The sequence below is a fragment of the Girardinichthys multiradiatus genome, chromosome 6, assembly GCF_021462225.1.
Source record: "Girardinichthys multiradiatus isolate DD_20200921_A chromosome 6, DD_fGirMul_XY1, whole genome shotgun sequence".
Taxonomy (NCBI): domain Eukaryota; kingdom Metazoa; phylum Chordata; class Actinopteri; order Cyprinodontiformes; family Goodeidae; genus Girardinichthys; species Girardinichthys multiradiatus.
The window spans coordinates 6,536,315-6,562,096 of NC_061799.1; the positions used below are offsets into that span (position 1 = coordinate 6,536,315).

Consider the following 25,782-nt stretch of genomic DNA (forward strand, 5'->3'; position numbering starts at 1 on the left):
CAATGGCAGCTGGAGATAGGCACTAGCCCTTCTGCAACCTGGCATGGATAAGTGGTGATGGATGGATGGATGGATGGATGGATATGGATGGATGGATGGATGGATGGATGGATGGAGTGTCAGTACGTACCTCAAGAGACTCAGGTAACAAATCCCAACTTTAATAGCAAGTCTTCCACATTTTTGGCAATGCTAAAGTTTCTTTGTAGAAAATGAGATGGATGGTGGTTTGTCCTGCTTGTTATGGCCCCTATTTTTACAGAACATTTTCATGGGGACATGATCCTGGGTTTTTTCTCCTGTGCTACTAATTGGCTGAGGGAGCAGCTCCTCTAGTTGTGTATCTCTCTTCCAGCTGTTTCCTGCTCTCATCGACCACTTTCCTATAAAACAAGCTGGATACATCTGTAGTGTGGCAACTGAGTCAGCCTTCTTCTTCTTCTTCTTCTTCTATACTTCTAAGAATCTGTGTCTCACCCAGTTTATTCCTTCTTGAACTGCCACACCCAAACCAAATACAGCATTCTATTTTGTTCTGGTGTTTAAATAATACAGTTCTAGACTGATCTATCCAAGAACATTATTCCTGGCCTTTATCTGTGTTCTCTCTGGCAAACTTTAGTCTGGCTGTTGTGTTTCCCAAAGAGAAAAACATTTCCTCCTTGTTAATCCCCCATAAAACTAAAGCTTGTGCATTCCTTTTCTGATTGTACAGACATGCACATTCACATCAACAGTAGTTAGAAGCTGCTGTAAATCTTGCGATGAGGGTTTGTAGAGACTTGTTTTAGCACCTTGCAAGCTTTTAGGATGTACTTCCAAGTCTAGGGTAATAGGAGTCTATATGTGATGCGTAGGTCCATCCTAGGAGCAAAAAGAGCATACTCTCAAAAACTGGAAACTCTCTACTTGTAAAACGACACACACAGCATGTGGCAGGGTTTTCAGTCTGTCACTAACTACAAAAAGAACACCAACAGTGTCATGGTTAGTGGTTAGTTGCACCTTGGGGTCCAAACTCCCAACTGCAATTTGATTTTGGATTTCCCTCTAGAATGACCGGGCATCCTCTGAACTCACAATCAGCCCAGGATCACCACAGGGCTGCTAAACCCTGAGCTCTCCCCATTGTACACCTATGACTGTCTCTCTACCCAGGACAACGCTCTCATCATCAAGTATGCTGAGGACATGACCATCCTGGCCCTCATAAATGGTGAACACGAGTTTAGTGTATAGGGATCTTGTACAAAAAAAGATCACTACAGAGAGAATGACCTCACTCTCAACACTGACAAAACATGCAAACTTAAAATAGATTTGAGGAAACCCACACCCTCTTTGCAGCCTCTCTACATCAACGGGACTGAGGTGAGAAGAATTGACAGTCGCAAGTTTCTTGGCTTGAATATGACATTAACCCTGAACTGGCCTGCAAACACCACAGCCACAAGTCAAAAGGCTCAGCATCGGCTTCACTTCATCAGGCTGCTCAGGACTGAACAGTTGCCTCATCAAGAATAGTGGAAAGCATCCTTACTACGGGCATGACTGCCTGGTATATAAATACCACCCAGGCAGAAAGGAAAGTTCTCCAGAGGGTCCTAAAGACTGCAGAAAGGATGATTAAAAGATGCACATTGAATGTACTTGTACAAATGGCAAATAAAAAATCTTGATTTTCCTGCTTGAACATCCAAACCCAGGCATGTAATCTTGAAAGCCCATTACTTGTAGAATGACAAAGGAAGGGCAAATGACAAATTCTTTTGAGAGCTCTTTAAAATCCTTACCAGACTCAGAAGTCTTTCTGAAGGCCTTGGACAGCTCTATGGATCTCACCATGGTGTTTACTCTTACTTCAACAGTCAGGAGCACCAAACAAAATCTTGGAAGCTTAATCAGGGGAAAACTCCATCAAAAGGCAAAGTAGTCATGTTCTCATCGTGAGCACCTGATGCGGTATACCTGTGAAGCATTTTAGCCATTTCATGTGGGAACAAATGTGATGTTAATTTAAATCAGTCTTCACCAGACATTATATTCTTATTACATTGTAGAAACTGTTTTAATTGGTTGTTTATGTTACTTAAAATTTTGGTTGAAATCTATCCTAAATATATATGCCATAGTGTAACCTGTGCCTTAAGGGAAGTACAGTGAGGAAAATAAGTATTTGGTACACCACCGATTTTCCCACTTAAAAAGAATGGACAAGCCTGTCATTTTCTTCGTAGGTAACTACACTTAAACTGTAGAGGCAAAATCTAAAAAAATCCTGAAAATCACATTATAAGATACTCAAATAATTAATTTGCATTGTATTGCACTTTGTTCTGGGACTACGTTACTACTTCAACACATGGAGACTGATGGAACCATGAGTTCTGCTCTCTACAAGAAAATCCTAAAGGAGAATGTCCAGTTTTCTGTCTGTTTAGAAAACATTAGTTACAAAACCACAGGAAAAGGATGAGTTACTGTATTTAAAGATCGGTATCAAAAAAAGAAAGGTAATATTTGGAAAAAGGTAATGTTCAGATCTTTCGCCCTGGAGTAGTTTACCGTTTAGCAAAGATCCTGCTTGCAAAGACATCATTTGCACCAGGGTAAAAAGCAATCCCTGATTTGAGGGATTGTTGAATTAAATGTCCACTTGGTTTGCCATAACTCCCTGAGCTGTGAATGTGTTAACTGAATACTTGTTGTCTGCACATGCTGCTGCCGTGCAACGATTTGTTTAAACTTACAGAAACTCAGCCCTAAAAATACACGGTGTCCCCCGTGATGACTGCACACCCTGTTTCCCCCACTTCCATTTGAAAGATCGGCGTGGACTAGGACGGATCTGGTTTCCACACACCGTGTTCCGGGGCCTCACGCTGTCAGATTTGCGGGGATTGGGACCGCAGAGTTTTTCTAAAGCAACGCTCATATCGTACAACCATGCAGCGTTTGGTTTGTTAACGCAGAAGACAGGAATCGTCGGTAAGTCGCCGCTGCGGGTAGATCTGTCTTTAGCTAGGCTGTAATTCTGGGATTTGAGGTGTTTTACGGGTGAAAAAAAAAAATCACATTCTCACTTTATCTGCAGCTTTAAACTTTAGTGATTTTCAGTAATCCTGGTACGAAAGCTACTCAAAGTTCAGTTTTGATTGTGCAAGAGCCTTTCTTAAGAGAGCAAGAACCTGACTGAAAATAAAAATATGTGTGCTGTGTATTACTTTTTGTTTCTGTGTTGACTGTATTTTGCGCTGGACTCCACTTTTTACCCCTTCAGGCTGATGTGTGAGCTAAAAACTAATATTTGCAGTAATCCGGTAACCTGAACATGTAGATGAGAGCGCCTTTTCACCGCAGCTCCACTGGTCTGTGTGAATGGGTTTATGTCAGCTCAGCTTTCTTTCATTCTTTCCTCTGGGTTAAAGTGTTTAGTTTCTGACAAGCTGTAGTCATTTTTGTCAACAGACCCCCCCCCCCCCCCTTCACCCCCCTCCTAAAGTCTGGTGCATTGGCGCAGCATCCGCTGAGGATGGTGCAATCTCTGGTGTTTGGGCTTTTGAGGTACTTATAGTTTAATGTAACTCTTTGTAAATAAAAAGTTAAGTGTGACTCTTATTTTCTACCTTATCTGCAAAGCCAGGCTACAGAAATGTAGGGAAGTGTTCTAACTCACTGCCACACAAACTTTAATATGTAATTTCTATCAATGTATGTACAGTGGGGAGAATAAGTATATGATATGCTGCCGATTTTACAGGTTTTACCACTTGCAAAGTATGTAGAGGTCTTTAATTTTTATCATAGGTACTCTTCAGCGGTGAGTGAATCAAAAACAAAAATCCAAAAATCACATTGTGTGATTTTTAAGTAATTAATTAGCATTTTATTGCATAACATAAGTATTTGATCACCTAAAAACCAGTAAGAATCCCAGCTCTCACAGGCCTGTTAGTTCTTCTTTAAGAAGTCCTCCTGTTCTCCACTCATTACCTGTATTAACTGCACCTGTTTGAACTCGTTATCTGTATAAAAGACACCTGTCCACACAATCAAACAAACTCTAACCTCTCCACAATGGCCAAGACCAGAGAACTGTGTGAGGACATCAGGGATAAAATAGTAGACCTGCACAAGGCTGGGATGGGCTACAGGAAAATAGCCAAGCAGCTCGGTGAGAAGATAACAACTATTGGAGCAATTATATGAAAACGGAAGAAGTTCAAGATGACGGTCAATCTTCCTCAGCCTGAGGCTCCATGCAGGATCTCACCTTGTGGGGCATCAATGATCATGAGGAAGGTGAGGGATCACCCCAGAACACGGCAGGACCTAGTCAAGGACCTGAAGAGAGCTGGGACCACAGTCTCAGAGAAGACCATTAGTAACACACTACGCCGCCATGGATTAAAAACCTGCAGTGGATCACAAGGTCCCCCTGCTCAAGCCAGCGCATGTCCAGGCCTGTCTGAAGTTTGCCAATGACTATCTGGATGATCCAGAGGAGGAATGGGAGAAGGTCATGTGGTCTGATGAGACAAAAATAGAGCTTTTTGGTCTAAACATCACTCGCCATGTTTGGAGGAACAAGAAGGATGAGTACAACCCCAAGAACACCATCCCTACCGTGAAGCATGGAGGTGGAAACGTCATTCTTTGGGGATGCTTTTCTGCAAAGGGGACAGGATGACTGCACCGTATTGAGGAGAAGATGGATCAGGAGATCTTAGCCAACAACCTCCTTCACTCAGTAAGAGCATTGAAGATGGGTTGTGGCTGGGTCTTCCAGCATGACAATGACCCGAAGCACACAGCCAGGGCAACTAAGGAGTGGCTCCATAAGAAGCATTTCAAGGTCCTGGAGTGGCCTAGCCAGACTCCAGACCTAAACCCAATCCAAAATCTTTGGAGGAAGCTGAAAGTCTGTATTGCACAGCGACAGCCCCGAAACCTGAAGGATCTGAGAAGATCTGTATGGAGGAGTGGTCCAAAATCCCTGCTGCAGTGTATGCAAACGTTGTCAAGAACTCTGATATCTGTAATTGCAAACAAAGGTTTCTGTACCTAATATTAAGTTTTGTTTTTCTGGTGTATCAAATAGTTATGTCATGCAATAAAATGCTAATTAATTACTTAAAAAAATCACACAATGTGATTTTCTGTATTTTTGTTTTAGATTCTGTCACTCACAGTTGAAAAGTACATATGATAAAGATTAAAGACTTCTACTTGCTTTGCAAGTGGGAAAACCTTCAAAATCAGCAGCGTATCAAATTCTTGTTCTCCCTGTTGAAATTTATTGGAATTTCCAGTGATAGACCAACCTACACAATTGATCTATAACCATAAACGTGATACGTGGTTTTCAAAATTTGTGACAAATAAAACTCTGAAAAGTGATTGGACTGAAACAACTAAAGTTTCAACAGCACCTGGCAGGAATGACCTGTATCGCTCACCATGGTTCAGTCAACCTGCTGTATATTTTCCTTCTGGATGTCCATCTTTTGGATAGCCAGCTTCATGCCAATTATGTATTCAAGGCTGGTCTTGCTATCAAGAATGGTCTTTAGAGCACATTTTCAAAGTCTTGGTCATGTCTCTGCGAATGTGCTGGACTCAGGATCAGTCAAGACCACAACTGCATTCTGCTTTTCTTTACTGCAACTTGAGCTAGGGCCCCACTAAATGACTTTTTTTGCTCGATTTTATCTCCGATTTCCAGTCAGGTAAAGTCAATCAAGCCTTTACATTTTAAACATAAAGGCAATGGACAAATTAAGATTTCTAAATGAAATACTTTTCTACATACAAAAAACCTCTTTATCATAAATCCTTAATGTTAATTTGCACGATCCAGCCCAAACATGATGTTGTCTGAATGAGTTGTCACTCATATTGTTGTCACAAAGTCTGTCAGGATACGATTCAATTCAGTTCACAAGTCTGCAATCGATATGTTGGGATACTATATGCCCATGCAACGCAATCATTTACATTTATATGAACTCACAAAAAACAACTCAAATATAATTTAACTATTTTATTTCTAAGCTCTTACTGGCATCAGACATTTAAATTAAAAATAGCATTTTTCTTAATTAATTAAAACTAATAAAAATAGATCACCTGTTCACAATTGTTTTACATTAAGTGCATTTTCATCAGTTCACTTAAAGAGTCCTTGATGACCTTTCATTCGTAAAGAAACAAACAGAAGTGATATTGAGCTTTAAAACATTCACATAATTTAAAACAAAACTTAAAGATCTTTAAATCCCTTTTTTATATACATTAAGCAAAAATCTATGAAACTTTTTTTAGGGTCTAAACCAAAACATATTTAACAGAACATAACCAAGGTCACCACATAACTTATTCAAAGTGCAAATGCAGTTCAGTCATCCTGCATCATAGCTTCTGTATCCAGTATCTTCTACTTCTTGGGATAAACATTTTTCTTAGCAAAAACAAAGTAAGAAATTTCAGCTGGAGAAGAAGCTGAACAAGTCAGAACAAAACCATTGTAAACAAAACCATTGTAAACAAACCATTGTAAACAATAACCAGCTAAAATCTCTGCAGACCCCACACACCCTGCACATAAACTGTTCAGAGCTTTAATTTCAGGCCGCCGCTACAGAGCACTGTTTACTAAAACCAGCCGCCACAGAAACAGTTTCTTCCCCCAGGCTGTTTCTTTGTTGAACATTCAATAGAGTACAGAACAACAGCATACAGATGTTGCAAATGCACCTTTTTATTATATATGTGTATATTGTACATTGTAAATATGTATATTCTGTAATGCAAAAACAAAACAAAAGAGCAAAGTCTACCGGAGTCAAATTCCTTGTTTGTATGTACAAACTTGGCAATAAAGCTGATTCTGATTCTGATATTCTTAGTGCATATTGTATTAGTAAAATACACACTTAAGTGCAGCCTCGATGGTGTTTTATATTTCGGCTCCAGAATACGAATTAGTTCACAAAAGCAGTCGTTTTGGACAACACTGTAAAGTCTCATATCTTCACATATGAAATATGAAATGGCTCTTTTAATGCTTATCGCTCTTTTCGACGTGTTGTTCAGCTTTTGTGGAAAGAAACTGGTCAAAACAGCATCTGACACGGTAATGCTGGCTGTCAATGCTGTGCTTCTTCTTCAGGTGGACAGCCAAGTTTGTTGTGTTTCCTGAGTATTTTAACTCACACTGACATCATTTGCATATAAATCTTGTCTGTTGAGGCGTCTTTTGTGAAATCCAAAATATTTCCACACCGTCGATTTATGCTGCCGCAGTTGGCTATGTTTAAAGGCGGCGGCAGCGCACGCAGAAAATGGTGACACAGACGTGTCTTGTGAATTTATGAATAAAGGCATATTTTAAAGATGACGATGTGGTCGATGTTGTCATTTTGCATCGATGTAATAGAATCGTTAATTATTTAACCGATGTATCAATGTGAACGGATGTATTACACCCCTTGTTCCAATCTCTCAACAGGATTATAACAAAGAATACAGTCAACACTATCATATTTACTTTTGGGTTAAACTTAACATATTTTAAATTTAATCTCTTTCATTTTATAGGGGAGTGTAACAGAAATAATTTTGTTTCTTCAAACTGTTGTCCTGGTGAGTTTAAAGCGTTCAGTTGCTTTAGTTGTTCTAAAAAAATCATGTAACCTGTGATTCCTCACCAGGTCCAGTTCAAAGTGTTAAACAAAAACCAGTCTGTTAGTGTGAACACATAGTATTTGGAATCTGTGATGAATGTAAAAGTCGTGTAGTGTGTCCGCAGCTTTAGTGTAAAACTGCTCACCGTATTCAGATACAACCAAAAAAGTTTTTTATTTGAGGGATGTAGTTAAGAGTCTGCTTACATACAAATTTGGCTTCACCTAAATGGTAAATTGACTGAATTTATATAACGCTTTTCCAGTGATACAGACCGCTCAAAGCGCTTTACACTAGAGCCACATTCACCCAATTGCACTCACTAACACTCACACATTCATACACAGATCGGTAGGCAACTTGAGGTTAAGTGCCTTGCCCAGGGGCACATTGACCTATGGCAGGAGGAAGCTGGAATCGAACCCACAACCTTCTGATTGCAAGACGACTACTCTTCCTACTTCCAACCAGTCTGGACCCTGTTATAGGTTAGCTTGTTAATGAGCTGCCTAAGGCAGATTTTCTTTTATGCTGCACGGTGGCACAGTCGGAAGAACTGTTGTCTTGCAGCAAGTAGGTCCTGGGTTCGACTCTTTCTGCATGGAGCTTGCATGTTCTCCCCATGCATGCGTGGGCTCTCACCGGGTACTCCAGCTTCCTCCCACAGTCCAAAGACATGCCTGTTAGGTTAATTGATCTCTCTAAATTGCCCTTAGGTGTATGAATGAGTGTGTGTTTGTGTGTTGCCCTGCGATGGACTGTATCTCGCCCATCGACTGCTGGAGATAGGCACCAGCTTCCCTGTGACCCGCTATGGAATAAGTGGTAGAAAATGACTGACTGACTGTTTTGAGCTCAGTCTCACCTCCCTCAAAGCTGTGGTCTCTTCTTGGTCTTGGTATGCTCTAGCCTTAGTCTTAACTTGGTCTGGTTGTCTTGATTACAATGCTGTAAGGACGTAAATTCAATTTAAAAATACTTTGTAAATCCCAAAGGGTAATTAGATGTTGTTGTAACTCATATTTCAATACTGTAAAGACTCACGATAAAAAAACAAAGATGCCAATTAGAGAAGTTAAATAGCAGATGTTTATTTCCTTGGCGCTCGGACCCCGGAGGAAGATATGAATGCTATGAATGACATGAGTTTAAATGAATGATTTAGGATTAGGATTAGAGATGTCTTGCCCTCCCCCTGGGATCCGATACTGGTGATGGAGTGGAGGCCCGACAACAAGGGAGTTGGAAAAAGCTAGGAAGCCAGACGGTGGCGATGGGGTGGAGGGTCGAAGCTCAGCGGGAATATCCATGATTGGAGGTCCTGAAACGCGAAGCCTTACAGGGTGATTGGCTCAGGAGGAATGCAGACTTGATGCTGATTGGTTGGAGTGGAGACGCATGATGGAGTCATAGTACGGAGGCGGTGGTGGAGGTGAGTCTTCCAGATTGAATTTTCGTCAGAACTCCATTACACAGTACACATTTTTTGTAGCAGTCATTGTAGATGGTGATGGCTGTATAGAGGAAGGACCTCTATTGGCAGAAACATCAGAAACTGAATTTGAATTGTACAGATTGAATCTGCATAATTTGAAACTAAATTAATTTGCTTTGAAAATGTAATAAAAATGTATGTTGAGTACTTTTACTTTCAGTTATATAATAAAATTGGAGTCACACATCCGTCCTTGAGGAAAGTCCCAGAGTATTTAAACACAGATTCATAGATATATGTTTCACATCAGGTTAAATCTCCGTTACGCCATTTTGAGCTGGACCAGTCCAGCCTGCCATCTAAAAGAAGCTTGATGTAAACAATAGTCTAACTGTAACAATTATGCTACCTGTAGCTATGAACTAAAGATGTCAGATTAACATAATGTGCCTAGAGTGTTTCTTTAATCTCCGTTTCCCAGCTGTGTTCAAATTTCTTTTTCAAAAGTTTCACATAGGTGATGGCAGTAAAATATCTTTCTAAAACTGTGCCTCTCAGGATGGCACCATGTTGGAGTAGCTCTGTTGTTTTCAGTTCAGTTCAGTTCAAAAATACTTATATATATCTTATTTTAAAAACCTCAAATACCTCCTTTTGTGGAATAAGAGTGCTTTTTTTGGACAATTGTTTCCTCTAGTGTTGGATACTTTGCAGCTGGAAGGATTTGTGCCGATACATTTTTACTTTTAAACATTTGTTATGGTGCGTAACCACAGTTACAGGTGTTTTTTTTTTTTTAAACCGGGAGCAGCTGATTAATGTCTCAGCTCAAATAATACCTCAACGGTGGGCAATGTGAGATCATTGGGAAACATATTGGATGAACTCCAAGCCCTTACAAGCACCCAGCCAGAGTATCAGAAATGCATTATGTGTTTCACTGAGACATGGCTGCAGGATCATATCCCCAAATTCAGCATCTCTTTGCCAGGCTTTCTGACCATATGAACAGACAGAGATTTAAAGAGGAACGGCAAACGCAAAGGAGGTGGATTAGCAGTACTTGTGAACAACAGATGGTGTCATCCAGGAAATGTTACTGTGAAATGGCGTCCCTGCAGCCCAGATTAAACTGTTAGCAGTAAGCCAGTCAGTCATTTTCTACCGCTTATTCCATAGTGGGTCGCGGGGGAGCTGGTGCCTATCTCCAACAATCTATGGGCGAGAGGCAGGGTACAAACAATTATTACAAACAACCATGCACACACTCATTCATACACCTAAGGGCAATTTAGAGACCAATTAACCTAGCAGGCATGTCTTTGGGCTGTGGGAGGAAGCCGGAGTACCCGGTGAGAACCCACACATGCATGGGGAGAACATGCAAACACCATGCAGAAAGACCCCCTGGCCGGGAGTCAAACACTGGACCTTCTTGCTGCAAGGCAACAGTGCTACCAACTGTGCCACCATGCAGCCCTGTTAGCAGTAAGCATTCGTCCATATTATTTACCCAGAGAGTTCATCGGTGATATTTTGAAGACGGCTTACGTTCCACCATCAACTGTTGCTGACACTGCATCTGATGTCATCAGCTCAGTTGTTGCTAAGCCCTTGCAGTTTGCTTATCTCTGTGGAGTTGGAGTTGAAGATGCCAACATACACCTTTTTTAATGAAGCCACTGTCATCTGGACAAAGCAGGCTGGACTGTGAGGGATATGTTCTTTGATTTCTCCAATTTATTTAACACAATTCAATCTGATTTGCTTTGTCAGAAACTCCAGAAGACAGGTGGAGGCCTCAACAATCACCTGATTGACTACCTGACAAACATACCATAGTTTGTGACAGTGAAGGGTTGTGTGTCTAATCAGGTAGTCAGCAGCACAGGAGCATCTCAGGGGACTGTACTCTCACCATTCCTTTTCACTATGTACCCCTCAGACTTTGACTACAAGACAGACTTCTGTCATCTATAGAAATACTTTCCTAAAATACTGCCGGCTGTTAGAGCAGCGGTAAGCAGACATATCCAAATACGTCAGAGTACTTTTGCAATTAAGTGATCTTGATAAACCGAGCAGATATTTCAGGTTTCCATAGCTACATTCTCGCCTAAAAACCTTGTAAAAGTTAATTTTGCCTAACAGAAAGCGCAATATATTCAACTTTGTTCACATCCTTTCTCTTTCCTCCACCATTGCTACTTCCGTTTGAACAATCCGCTTTGACCTGCAATGAATCATGGGATAGGGTGGGCCACGAAGGATACACCAGACCCATCCTTCAAATCTGGGGAAAAGAAGGACGCATTTGTTGGCCGCATTTGGAGGAGCCTTTGAATTTGGGCAGCCTTCGTTGCTTCACTGTAATGATTTCAGCCTATAAATGCTGCCTTCAAAGGATGTAGCCCCTGGATTTGGACACTGTAAATAGTGAATGACATCCGTGATCGGTGAATCTGTGTTTTATTAATCTGTGGCTTTCCTCAGACCCGGACATGTGACACAAAAACAGAATTTTGGAACTGAAGTTGAACAATAGAACTGAAAGTGAAAGTAGTTAAAATTTTTAATACAACAAAATACATTTTCAAAGAAAATAAATTTGGTTTCAAACCATTAAATTCAGTTTCATTTTAGTCAAATAAAAGTTTAAAACAATGCATTTAATTTAAAATTATGTGAATAAAGATTCAGTCTGAGGAATTCTAATTCAGTGTCTGATGGCACAGGTTTCTGCCCATAGATCTCCTGTAGCTGTCAGTATAACAGCAGATCCCAACTCTCTGTTGTTGTACAACAGTATGAGGAAAAGGATGCTCAAGGTTGTCAGTATATTTATGAAGCATCCTTTTTCTAAAGCCTGTTCAGCATTGAGCATTGCACCTGGGTGCATTTAGGACTTAACCATCTCAACATCACACTTGCTAATGTGAACTGGAAAAGGTGGGGATTTATTCCTCCTAAAATCCACCACCATCTCTTTTTCTATTTGACAAATTTTACTGTGAATGATTCTCCACACAACAAAATGACTCATTAGACCCATGTATTCTCCTTGTTTCTCCCTTCAATACAGCCAACAATAGAATTGCTTTTGAAATTTGCTGTATAGCTGGTGAACTGGAATGGTGAAAGCACAGTGGATTGGGGGGCACTGGCGTAGCTCACCAGACTTTTTAACTCACAGCTTTTCACCTGTCAAGTAGTCCCCCATCCAAGAGATCTGTGGGGCATCTTCATGCATGGTCTCCAACTTTTTTTAACAGCTTCGATTAAATGATATGAACAACGGTCGCGAAGTCGTAGAACAGGATCAGGACAATTTATGGCAGTGTAAAAAATTGCATCATCCACACCAACATGGGGCTGACATGCAAACTGCAAGGGGTCCCATCAAGGGCTCCCCAACTTCTCGATGATCTTCATCACTCAGGAATTAATGCTACGAGTCTACTGTCATTCAATGCTGTGGGATGGTTTCCAGATCACAGGGACTGTCTAGAGTTTGACACTCATGTTAAAATATGCATCATTTGGAATAATCTGTGAGTGTTTGTGTTTTTGTGATTCTCATTTGTTTTTGTATATGAACTATTTTTTAGTATTATTGTCATTAAAACCTTTCCTCATCAGTTTGTTCCTTTGTGTTGAGTTTTTTCTTTTGTTCTGTTCTTTGTGTATTTGGTTTGGTCTCTTATTTTAGTGCCTGTCTTTATCCTTTGGTTGGTAGATCCTTTTGTGCTCTGGTTAGGCTCCCTTTGCGTTCATTCTGTTTAATAGTTACCTCAGCTTCTTCCCCACCTGTGCCACACTCACCGGATTTATTACAACCTGGTTCTCATGCCACTCATCAAGTCTCGCAGGGATAGGGATTAGAAACCTCTCTATTTCCTCACCTCTCTGCCAAATTATTTGGTCATGTATGTTCCATTTGCCAATGCCTGTTTCTCCATCACCTGTATTCCTCCATGCTTTCCATTTGCTTTGCTGTTCCCTGAAGTTTTTTTTTCTCAGCTGTTCTGTAAGGTCTATAACTATAATTATGAGCATGACACTACCTCTGTCCTGTCTGTGATTGGGTCTTACTCCACCACCACAACAACAAAGCATTACACCGGTAGCGTAACCCACAGAGCTGACTGACTGAAGAAAACCTGTTTGAGGCTGCAGAAAACTTGAGAGCAAGGCAGAGGGTCACCTTCTAGCAAGAAAACAACATTAAATATACAGCCAGAGCATCAATGGAATGGCTTAGTCAATATATGTTCATGCATGTTCAAAATGGGCCAGTCAAAGTCTGGACCTAAGTCAAATTGAGAATCTGTGACAAGACTTGAAAATTTGTGTTCTCAGATGCTCTCAATCCAATCTGACTGAGCATACAGAGTGATTACAAATGTCAGTCTTTACATGTGAAAAGTTGGTAGAGACATAACCCAACAGACATGCAGCTGTTGGGTAATGGGTGTTGTAAAAGGTCTGAATAGGACAATTCCTCCTTGTACTTCAAAGAGCCAGACTGTGAATCAGAGATTATCACAAATATGACAGTTACTGAATGTGAGCATGTGTACGTGGTGCAAAGGTTAAAATGTAATACAAGCTACATTGCACTGGTTAACAACACAGCAGTCATACTACACATGAGAAATTGCTTAGCAGAGTCAATAAAACTTTGAGTGAAGTTGTCAGTTAAACAAAACAGATGATGCAAAGGGACAGAATGGAATGATGTACTGATGGCTTGTGTCTTCATTTGTTTGTATTTTTACAAATTAGCCCATTAAGAGTTTTCCTGCTGAAAAGGAACCATCTAACCAAACAGTGCTTGTTCTGGTACCTTAGTGAAAATCTTTCTAGGGTGTAGTAGGATTTTAAAGTCAAGCTGACCTGCGTAGCATTAATCTGTGTCTTTTGAAAATAATTTTCCAGCTTAGTTGCCACATCCAAGACTCTTTCTTTCATGCTCCATTTGTTATCTGTGAAGTGCATGAAGATTTTTCTGCATTCCTCCCTTTTGTTTATGTCTCCCAAGAATTTACAGATAACCTCTGTTTAAGGTTTGTTGCCTGGGTCATTTAATGTAATCAGGAGGTTTCTTCCTGTTAAAAGGGAGTTTTTCCTCTCCACTTTCACTACATGCATGCTCAGTATGAGGGATTGCTGCAAAGTCAACAGCGTAATGCAAGCAACAGTCCACTGTTGCCACATGCTCATCCAGGAAGAGTGATTGCTGCAAGTCAGTGACTTGATGAACAACTCTCTGTGATATAGAAATTTAAATCAATAATCATATATTTTCATTTATTTGCCGTTGTTAGACTGACTAGACTGACAAAATGAAGACAAGCGAAGATGTGAAAATAATCAACCAGGGCCTGGAGGATGAGATGGTAAATATAACTTTTGTTTCGTTTCTTTATTTATAGTTAAAAAATATTTTTGTGTCATATTAAACTAATACATTATGACCAAACATTAATCCCCAACTCCTTGTAAATGCAAAGGGAAGCAGTATGAGTTAAACGGGTTAGAGGTTTCAGGAGATAAGATCCTTCAAAGGTGAGATTCCTGAAGCTGATTAGATTGCAGTTAGGTACTAATAGTGCCAGAAATCAAGAATGCTTGCTTAAGCTGACAGTGCTGTGGGAAATAATTTACCCCCCTTACAGGTTTCTTTTGCTTTTGTCTTTCTTTGTCATTCTTAAATGATTCAGCTCATTCGGGGGCGGTATGTGGCCCCAATTGTAAAGTGGGCCCACTATGTGCTGCGGATTAAAATTTCACAAGCCACGCCCAGGCATGATTACTGCCTGAGATCACTTAAATAGATCCAGTCTGACAACAAGCTGAAAGATCTCAAAAAACATCACATCATCGCCGATCTAAAGAAATTCAAGAACAAATACTGACAAGAACAGTCACTGACATTTATATGCCTGGAAATGCTTACAAAACCATTTCTAAAGCTTTGAGACTAATGAATCACTTTCGGAGCCATAATCCAAAAATGGGAAAAAAAACACAAATGGAGAAAACGGCATTCCTCAACTTTCCCAGTCTTTTGTTGCCCCTGTCCCAGGTTTTTTGGAACGTGTTGCAAGCATCAAATTTAAAATGAGTGAACATTTGCAAAAAAACAATAAAGTTTTTTCAGTTTGAACATTAAATTTCTTGTCTTTGTTGCATATAGGTTTAACAGATTTAGCAAATTATTATATTCAGTTTTTATTTATGTTTACACAACGCTCCAACTTTATTGGAATTGGGGTTGTATGTTCTTCTACTTAAATGCGCTGCTCTTACGTCACATCATATGTTGTTTTTACCTCTTCAGTCTGTCTTTACAGTTAAATACAAGAATCAAAATTAGGCTGCCAGACCTTTATTTAAACTCTAGAAAGTACAATCTTTGATAAAGTTAAACCTTTAATCAGTTTAATTAATGGAGCTCTGAGGTACTGTAAAGCATTTTAGACTGCTAAACTTCCCTTGCTTTCCGAACATTCAATCCCAGTCATAGAAATGTCTCCTCTAGAATTAGTTTTCATAATTGTTTGTTATTAATTCTTTGTTTATTAACCATTAGAGAGTAGATTAGTTTGTGTACTGATAATTACTAATTATTATTGATTCTATTGCTGACTAGCACAAAAAACAATTCAATTTTAATTGAACTGTTAATATTGTAATTCCTTGTTTAAATTATGACACTAGTGCCTGATAAAATTCAACCTTCAAATTGACTTTTCAGTACATAGGAGACTGATCAATATGTAAGACATGTACATGAGATTGACTTCTTGCATTTATTAATACAGTTTAATGTACAATCAACAGGGATATGGATATTTCTGTATATGGATAAATGAAATGCAGGAAGAAAAATTATAATAATAATTACAAGGTTTGCATAAAAACAAAGATCACATCCACATTTAAATGTCCATGATAATAGTGTAATATTACGGTACCTGCAATCCACTAGTACATAAAAATTATCACCACAGATTTGATGGATCATTTTTTGCAACCTTTCTTACAAAAACACAGTAGTGTGTTTAGTCCTTAATTGGTTTAACAGAAATATGTGGCTGTGCAGGAGGTCAGGGGTTACCAGCCCTGTCTGTGGAAGATGATCTTGGTTGGTGTGGGTGCTGTTTGCTCTGGTGGTCTCCTCCTGCTGCTGCTCTACTGGCTTCCAGAGTGGGGCGTCAAGGGAACATGTACACACACGTCTCTGAAGGATGCACACACCCTGCTGCTCAGAACTAAGGTAGAAAAAAAAACACATTATGCAATGAACGTTTATAGTTTATTTAGAGCTTGGTAATCTTATGGTTTGTACTTGTTTTTATTCTAGCAAAGAATGAGAGTTGTAAATACCTGATTTGTGTATATGCTACACCTCCTAGAATAGAGTTAGATTTCCTTGATCTCATGCAGAAATTACCTGTTCACAAATGTCCTTGTTTTGGTGAATATCCAAGGATGAGTTCAGGCAGTGGTTTAGAGTCAAAGTCCACAAAATGTTGGCTCCAGGGAGGAAGCCCTTTGACGATTTGGATGTAAAACCTAAAACTCAACTCCCAAACGGAGACTTTGATCATCAGGTCCGCTCTGTTCATGATGAACAGCTTCTCCATGGACAGCAGGTTCAGGTATGTTACATTGCAGGTTTTTTACTTAAATGGACTTTATTATTGTGGAACTGTTTCTGGGACATTGTCATCGTTAAGGGTTAACTTTGTTTTTTAAATTATGAAGCATTCAGTCTCTGATCACATCAATCTTCTTTCCCCGCTCCTAGATACAATATTTCACGCACCACAGCTTTAGATACTACTGGAATGATGTCATCCAGAACTTTGAATTATATCAGTAAGTGGTCCCCACTGCCATTTGTTTAACTTTTATTGCCGTATATTTAAATAATAAATAAATAAAATAAACTAGATCTTGACATATGGACTAATAGCACCACTTGGCTCAAACATTTGCATATGACCTGAGCCCAAAATTAATAACACTGCTTCCAAAGTTGTTTGTTTGTATTGAATCAAGAAATAAAGTAGTTAATAAATTTTAATTATTTCAATTCAATTCAGTTTATTTATATAGCACCAATTCACAACACATGTTATTTCCATGTCTGTGAGAATATGTAAAGAATTCAAAGGCTTGATTTGCTTCTAGGCAACAAAGCTGTTCTTGTGGTTTCTGACAAGTCATTTGCACATCTCCGGTTGGGTAATTTGCTCAGATGTTGTCCCTGCAGTCACACAGCTTTTCTGTTTCTGCTTCAGATTCTCTATGGGGTCCATTTTTCCCTGGTAACTGTGCACCCAGTGGAAACTTTATAGTATAGTATAGTATAGTATAGTATAAAATAGAATAGTATCTGGAGAACTACACTGCTATCAGCTCTGTTAACTGCTCTTATTGTTTATGGAAACTTCAGGCATGCAAACAACTCCTCTGCTTTAGCTGCTCTTGGCAAGGCAGATGATAATGTTGTCTTTTTCTGCTCTTTGTATTCAAAACACATTGCTCAAAGCAGCTTGTCACCAAAATAACTGAGGAGGTGGTTACAGGAAGCTGATGAAACTCTGGCGAAATATTTTAAGGCTACAGATTAGGAGGCCCTTGTGTAGATGACATCAATGTCATGTTTGTGACTGACCAAATTTTTGCTTGGACAAAACCACATCAACCAGAAAACTAAGGTGCCTCCTCAATTCCAAACTGGATCACCAGTGACTTAAAAGGATTGCAGATTGCAAAAAAGTAACTGCAAAGTCAAGATTAGAAACAGCGATATGTGGTAATGTAAAATAATTTTAATAAAGAGCAACTTCTGGCACAATAATTTAAGGGTTGTGTTGTTCAGGCAAGAAGAAGATCACATGCTTTAAGCAGAAGGAGCCTTATGTACTGTAGATGGAGGTCTGGACCGAGCCAACAACATTTTACTTTCACTCAAGATACAATGAAAATAAAAGACTACTTTTATCAATCTGCGATAGGTATGAATAATTTTGACTTTACTGTACATTGGGAAATCCTGGCACCTCCTTCTCCCCCCTGTCTGTCTTTAGCAGTCAGGTGGCACTGGCTTCTCATGTTTGATTCAGCCTCTCTTGATGTCTCTTGACATCAAGAGAGGCTTATTTAGGTGGGCTGCTAAAGACAGACCGCTACAGGAGATCCTTCCTGTCCACTGCCATCAGCATCTACAACTCTTTAAAGAAACTTGGATAATACGAGGTACGACAACATAAAATTTCTCTTTGGGGTTGATAAAGTTTTATCCAATTGAATATTTTTTTTGGTTAATTATGCAAAAAAAAAAAAAGACTTTTAGTAAAAATTAACAACCTACTATTTGTCTAGGAATGGTTTTATTGATAAACCATAATAATAATCATAATCAATAAATAATAATAATCATAACCAATTAATAGCATTGTATACAATTAACCATATTGTTGTGCTCTTTAGTCAGCCTTTGTTTAAAAATCCACAATTAAGCTCGTTCTTTAATGAATACAACTATAACAAATAACATTAAACTTAATTCCAGTAATACTTACAGTAAAGAATAAATAGAAATCGTCTTACCTTGTCCATTTTCACCTTATGATAAATTCTTTGGTCAAAGTGTAAATGTTGAACATAGCTAGCGCTATCTTTTGCTTACTACTTAGCAGGTGAAAAACTAATTTTCTCTTAAGTGAACTAAGGGTTAGGGTTAACATTGTTATACACTATCATTTTACCATGTAACTACTTATTCTTTGGTCCTGTGGAAGAGGTTTGGTGAAGTCTAATTAGGTCGTTGTACCTTCAAAATGTGCAAAATGGTAATCCAACATGCTGGGTCCCTAATTTTGACCCAAGGTTTTCTCAGCCAACTTCTGTCCCATCAGCCTAAACCCAGGGTTGAAGAAACCAACCCAGCAGTTTTTACTTTGTAACTGATGTGGATGTGTGCAGTACATGAGGTCCCTAAAATTTGTATGAGAAGAGAAAGGTCCAGTAAATGTTCAGAGGAGTTTTATTGCACCGATGGCAAATTAAAGCAGATAACTAAGAAGGTGTGTAAGATATTTGACAACGTTTAAAAAAATGTGATTAAACATGTATCTAAATTGGTAAGACTAATTTTGGGCTATTTGGTGTGCTGTTTTGCACACCATAGATGATAAAACTGTCTGCTTCTCTAGAGGCCTGGAGGATGTGAAGGTGAGCTGTTCCCACATCTACTCTGAACACAGCTATGGGCTTACCAAAACGCTGCAAGATTACAGGTACCTCTGTGCATCTTGTGCTTTAGTTTTTTATGAAGGAAAATGTCAGTTCATGTAGACCTCCTGGTAACAAAATAAAAAGAAATATTGACAATTCTTCTAGGAGGTTGTTTTTTGGGGAGAATGAGATTGCTGTGAGAGTCCCTTCTCTGTTCAAGCTTCTCATAAAGGAGGTGAGTGTTAAACCCAAGGCCTTAAATCAGGCATGACAGCTCTTCCTTTACGACACTGCCATGAATTAATACTGCTTCTGTTGTGGGGGCATGGTGGGGGCTGTCGGTCAGGGAGTGCTTGGCAGGTGAGTTGATCCCATCTTGGTGTGGGTTCGGGTGGTCCGGTGTGGGTACGGGGCTCTGTGGTGTCTGCTCTGTTTCGCTCACGGTTGGTGGCTGAGGTGGCCTTGCAAGGAGCCCTTGCTTTGCCATCGCAGCACTCTGTGTTTTGGGGCCAGAATGGGTGGGGGTGCTTGGAGCAGGGGCTGTCTGCCCTGCTCGCACTGTATGGATGTGTCGTCATCAGCTTTTCAGGGATGGAGTTCTCTTGTCATGGTGTGCCCCTGTGGGTAAAAGGAATTAATGGCATTTGTGTTCGGGGGCATGTGTTCAATATCTATGTCCTGGTTGGTGGTCTCTGCCCGCTGGTGTGTTGATGGATCTTGGTGTCCTGGACTGGGTGCTCTGGTGTGTGCAGACTCAATCCTGGTGGCTGTTTGGCGGGCCTGGGACCCCTGCCTCCGTCGGGCCTCTGCTGGGGGTGACGGGGTCTCAGGGTCCATGGTTTGATCTGCTTCGGTGTAGTCGGCTGCCGACAGGGCTGGTGGCTCTCCGGGGGCTCTCCTGTGCTCTTTCCTTGGGGGGGGTTGTCTGGATGTCTGTGGCCTCGATCTCCTCCTTGTCTGTATCGGGTCCGAAGGGGCAGTTCTGTGGCTCCTCACACCTGCTATTGAATATTCTATACCCAGAAGTGTTTGAATTCAGGTGTTTACAGGTACAAAGATATACTTTATATTTAGCTGCAGTTGCCACTAAATACATCACACTTTCATTAGTACCGTGTACTTTTCAGTAACGTTTTGTTATAAATGTGTTTCTGCAGGTATAGAAGCAGTCTTCTAGTGTTTTCTTCTATTTTGAGTATCCTTTCTCTCCTCTCTTCCTATCTCCTTCTTTCCCTTTTACTTTTCTGTCCCACGTCTCTCTTTTTCTTGCTTCTCCTTTCCATCTCCATGTCCATTGCATTTAAAATAATCTCAAAGCAGTTTCTAATAAAGTTTTTTATATATATCAAGCGGCGCATAATAGCAATAACTGTATTTTTCAACTTTCTGAGTGTTTCTTTCTCTTTTACTTCCCATCAGGTCCTCAATCCCTTTTACATCTTCCAGCTCTTCAGTGTTGTTTTGTGGAGTGCTGAGGACTACTACTATTACGCTACAGCCATAGTTTTCATGTCAGTCATATCAATAGCTACCTCATTGTATACCATTAGAAAGGTGAGTTATATATGATCTTTGGAAAGGGACCTGAGGGGGCATTGTTCAAATTTTGTATGTTCTATAGAAGAACTTTATTCTCCTAGATTTCTACACAAAATGATCACTGGGAACAAATCCTGTTAGGTGACCAGAATGCTTTTAGTCCTGTGATGTTTTTTTTCTTCCATTTTTGAATAAATGTTCCTTCCACTCTAAATCAGCAACTCTTATGTTTTTTCAGCAATATGTGATGCTTCATGATATGGTGGCCTCTCACAGTGTGGTTCGTGTGTCGGTGTGCAGAGGAAATAAAGGCATGTTTCAGGTTCAGGTTCTGCTGCACATAATGTAAATGGACATAGACTCTCTGCTGAGTTACCAATTCTCCTCATTTACTGTTATGTTAATCTCAGATATAGAACAGGCCATGTCAACTGACCTTGTGCCCGGTGATGTCATCTCTATCCCAGCCAATGGGATGGTAATGCCCTGCGATGCTGTACTTCTCCAAGGAACCTGTGTTGTAAATGAGAGCATGCTGACAGGTGAGGATGTTTGCTGTGTTTGGTGCTTCCAATCAGGATTGAACCTCTCTAAAAACTGATTTAGGATACTTTTCACACTGTTGGGAATCTTTTCTGTTTCTACATCAGGAACAAGGTTCCAATTAGATTACCAATTATTTTTATTTCCTTAAACAAATTTGAAGTGAAATTTCCTTGATCACAACAGCTTTCCCTGGCTTTTAAAAGAAAAGTATCACTGGGATTTATTAAAAAGCACTTATTTAGATATGGGAGTTCATCAGCCCATATCAAAACAAACCAAATCATGTAACCCCTGGAGACACTTAAAAAAACATCTTTTTCCCAATAAAATCTTTTCAAACTTTGGTTTCACTGGAAATCTCTCAATATGTGTTCTGTCCGTAGGTGAAAGCGTTCCAGTGACCAAAACCAGTCTACCCAGTTCAGGTGACGAGGCAGCTAGGAGATACAACATGGAGGAACACAAGAGACACACACTTTTCTGTGGTACCCATGTAATCCAGACCCGTTTCTACACCGGTGAACTGGTGAAGGCTGTTGTGATCCGAACCGGTGAGACACCTGGACACACCTGGACATGTTCATCCTCAAAACGCCAAGACGAGGAAATCTGAATGAGCACATTATGTTCCCCCAGGTTTTAGTACAGAGAAGGGCCTGCTGGTGCGTTCCATCCTGTACCCTAAACCCACAGACTTTAAGCTGTACCGAGATGCTTACCTGTTCCTGCTGTGTCTGGTTGGTGTGGCGGGGATCGGCTTCATCTACACCATCATACTCAGCATCATGAACAAGGTTTCACTGCTCCTTTTCTAGAAACATGTACAGTGTTTGTCATTTTTATCAGGACCCCTGGTACAGATATGGAAAACCATAAGAATTGTTTTTTAATTATTGCAGTCAAATTAACTCAAACTAAATATTGTAGAAACATATAACCTTTAATTTGTACATTTATTCAGTGGGGGAAAAACTCCATGTTAGGAAATAATTGTTTTTCACTAAAAACACCAGTGTCACCAATATTAGTCACCCAAGCTGTAACTGAAAAGGTTGTACTCACTTTTGAAGATTATCCAACCAGCTGTGTTGTTAAATGTTTCAGTTATTACAAACAGCTTCCAACCAGCTTCAAGAGCAGTTCATCCTCAAGGCTTCTCTTATCTGAAGGAACATCAAACCTACTTGATATTAGGAAAACATGCAACGTGCAATAAAGTTGGTGAATGTCATAATAAGTTACAATAAATAAACTGTAAACTAAAACTTGTTAATGTTCTGTGTTGGGTCCATGCAAACATGCATAACATGGTTTCTTTTAGACTTTACCTCTACTTAACCTATGAAAGCATTTTATGCTGCATTAATAAACACTATCATTAAGTATATTGCTAGCCTAGAAAGCCTGAAAGCATGTTTTTTCAATAATTAGCTGATATTAATTGCAGCTGATGTTTGTGTTCAGTAAAACTGTAATAACTAAGTTTCAATGCATTGTGCAACCCTAGTAAACACTTTCAACATTTCTGGATTTCTTTTATCTTTTTTCTTTATCTTTACCCTTTTTGTCTTTTTAACATACTGTTATTCGGTCATGTGTTGTTGGCTTTAATCATTGGCTGATGACAAAATGCTTGCTTTATTTCATTCTCACTAAAGAGAGAATAAAGAGACTACAGCAAAAAATCAGACACCTTTACAGGTTTTACCTTCTTAATTCAAGAAGTTTATACTTTTTTGATTAACAAACAAATAAAAAACTAAAATAATAGCTATCCACTATAACGCATTTACTAGGGCCATTACTAGGGCCACTCTAATCAACCTAAAATGTCTAAATATGATAAATAAATTGAGTATTTTGTGTATTTGTGTCACTGGTAGATTTGTGGAAACAATATTCTCCCCCACTGAATAAATTTACTTAAACAAAAGTACTTTATTAAGTTTTTAAGATTAAGATTTTGTGGCTGCAGTAAAAGATCATTTTATTTTAAAGCTTTTTCCACGTCTTTACCAGGGGTGCCTCTAAATGTGGGAGGTGCTGTTTGACTGATACGTGTGCAATGACAGTCTTTGAACATATGCAGGTTTCAGCTAAAACCATCATCATTGAGTCTCTGGACATCATCACCATCACCGTTCCACCGGCCTTACCAGCAGCCATGACAGCCGGCATTGTGTATGCACAGCGGCGTCTGAAGCGTGTCGGGATCTTTTGCATCAGTCCTCAGAGGATCAACATGTGTGGCCAGCTTAACCTGGTGTGCTTTGACAAGGTAACGATGCGAGTTTATATTTCACTGTTGAGTTCAAGGTTTGTTTTCCCAACTACTAAGGTTGGTTCTTTAAAAAAAAAACTCCAAAATTTGGATCCACAAAATCCAAACCCACTTCCAGCTCATATAAAAGAAATGTGATTCAAAAGGAAGTACATACTTTGACGACCAGAAATTCCAAAGAGTCTTGATGTGTTGTGCAGCTCAATTCAGCAACAATTTCAAGCTTTACTGTCCCAAGGCAGGATGTTTAATGTCAGCATTGTTCTGTATGAGCGGTAACTGGAGCAAATTAGCTGTTCTGTTTCTGCCCTCAGAGTTTTGTTAGAGAACATTAATGAAGAAACAGCATAATGAAGACCAAGACAGGTTGTGGCATAAACAATAGCTAAGTCTTTGAACATTTCACAGAGCTCTGTTTAATCCATGATCTAAAAATGGAAAGACCCATGCTAATTCTGGAAGAGCTGTCTTTATTAAAAAGTGACAAGATGGGTGCGGCGCTGGTGGTGTAAGGGTTAAGCGTCCGACCATGTGCAGAGGCTAAAGTCCTTGATGCGGATGTCCGGGTTCCAGTCGCGTACCTGGCAAGCTTTGCTGAATGTCTCCCCCTCTCTTTGCCCTCTTTCCTGTCTACCTACTGTCAGAAAAATGAAAAAATAAAGGCCTCTAGTGCTGCAAAAAATATATATATAAAAAAGGTGACAAGATGACAGCTGTATGAAGGCCTGTAGGGGACACCGCAAACATATGGAACAAGGTGTTCTGGTTAAAAGAGACCAAGAGGAACCTTTTCTGCCTTAATGCAATGATGGTGGTTGAAAACTAACTGCACATCACCTGGAACACTCCATCCCACCTATGGTGGCAGCATCATGCTGTTGAAGATGAATGAAGCTAATTACAAGACAGTCCTGGAAGAAAACCCTAAAACCCTGTTAGAGGCTATAAAAGGTTTGGAAGGTTCATTTTCCAGCAGGACAACAACCCAAGACACACACCGGGAGCTACAGTTAAATGGTTTAGATCAAAACATTTTCACCTGTTAGAATGGCCCAGTCAAAGTTCAGACTGATCAATTGATAATCTGTGACAAGACTTGAAAATTTATATGCACAGAGGTTTACATCCAAACTGACTGAGCTTTTTTATTTTGCGAAGAGGAATGGAAAACCTTGTCTGTCTCCAGATGTGCAAAGATATTAGAGACATACCTCAAAAGATTTTCAGCTGTAATTGCGGTGAAAGTATTGAGAGTATTGACTCAGAGGGAGTGAGGAGTATGGATGGATTTTGTAAGATACAGTATGCAGTGCTGCCTCAGTGTTCGCCCCCATTGTCCTGGTAAGCTTTATCTGGCTTCAACTGAACTCATGAAAAGAAAGCAGTTTAAGAGTGTAGCAAAGGTCGTGATTTAAATGTTCTGAATATCTAAGCTGGCATGTCTGGTGTTTTGCTGCATGCATTAAGGGTTTGTTGTATCCCGCAGACTGGTACTCTTACTGAGGATGGACTGGATCTGTGGGGCATTCAGAGAGTGGAGAATGAAAGGTAGGGTAACACGTCTTTGGTCTCTCTTAGTCACATGAAAATAAATGCAGAACATCTTTAAAGGTTTTTGAGCTGATTCTAAGACCAACAGTTCTCCTAATAACTCAGAACTCACTGACCTTGTGTCCATCTGCACTGCAGCTTTGTTGCACCAGAGCTGGGAGTAGCTGAGGAGGGTCTGATGAACACCGCATTCGTGGCCTGCATGGCAACGTGTCACTCACTGACCAAAATAGAAGGAGAGTACTCTGGAGACCCTTTAGATATCAAGATGTTTGCTGCCACAGGCTGGGTAAGCAAAACGCTTAGCACATTTAGTACAGAGTAATCAGGTTGTCCTGAAATTTGATGACACCAAACTGTTGGCTAAAGTTTGCTCCTATGGGTGCTTCAGAAAGAAAGTGTTTCAGTATGTTCATGTTTGTCACAGCAGGGTTAATGTGACGTCTTCAGGATGTTTCCAAAATAATATTTGTGCCGTTTGTTTTTTGGT

General features: G+C 39.8%; 1 protein-coding gene across 1 annotated transcript in view; it reads left to right on the forward strand.

Moving 5' to 3' along the window:
• Window positions 1-2,700: 2,700 nt before the first annotated feature.
• The window catches only part of LOC124870602 (polyamine-transporting ATPase 13A3-like), a 37,019-nt gene continuing 13,937 nt past the window's right edge, over window positions 2,701-25,782 (forward strand). Inside the window, exons 1-15 of the mRNA XM_047369406.1 lie at window positions 2,701-2,988; window positions 14,449-14,520; window positions 16,230-16,403; window positions 16,618-16,788; window positions 16,938-17,008; window positions 19,354-19,437; window positions 19,541-19,610; window positions 20,795-20,929; window positions 21,153-21,225; window positions 21,325-21,456; window positions 21,844-22,011; window positions 22,097-22,254; window positions 23,550-23,738; window positions 25,228-25,289; window positions 25,431-25,581. Coding sequence (XP_047225362.1) covers window positions 14,467-14,520; window positions 16,230-16,403; window positions 16,618-16,788; window positions 16,938-17,008; window positions 19,354-19,437; window positions 19,541-19,610; window positions 20,795-20,929; window positions 21,153-21,225; window positions 21,325-21,456; window positions 21,844-22,011; window positions 22,097-22,254; window positions 23,550-23,738; window positions 25,228-25,289; window positions 25,431-25,581 — 1,692 coding nt within the window. The 5' untranslated portion in view covers window positions 2,701-2,988; window positions 14,449-14,466. The remainder of the gene's footprint in view (window positions 2,989-14,448; window positions 14,521-16,229; window positions 16,404-16,617; window positions 16,789-16,937; window positions 17,009-19,353; window positions 19,438-19,540; window positions 19,611-20,794; window positions 20,930-21,152; window positions 21,226-21,324; window positions 21,457-21,843; window positions 22,012-22,096; window positions 22,255-23,549; window positions 23,739-25,227; window positions 25,290-25,430; window positions 25,582-25,782) is intronic.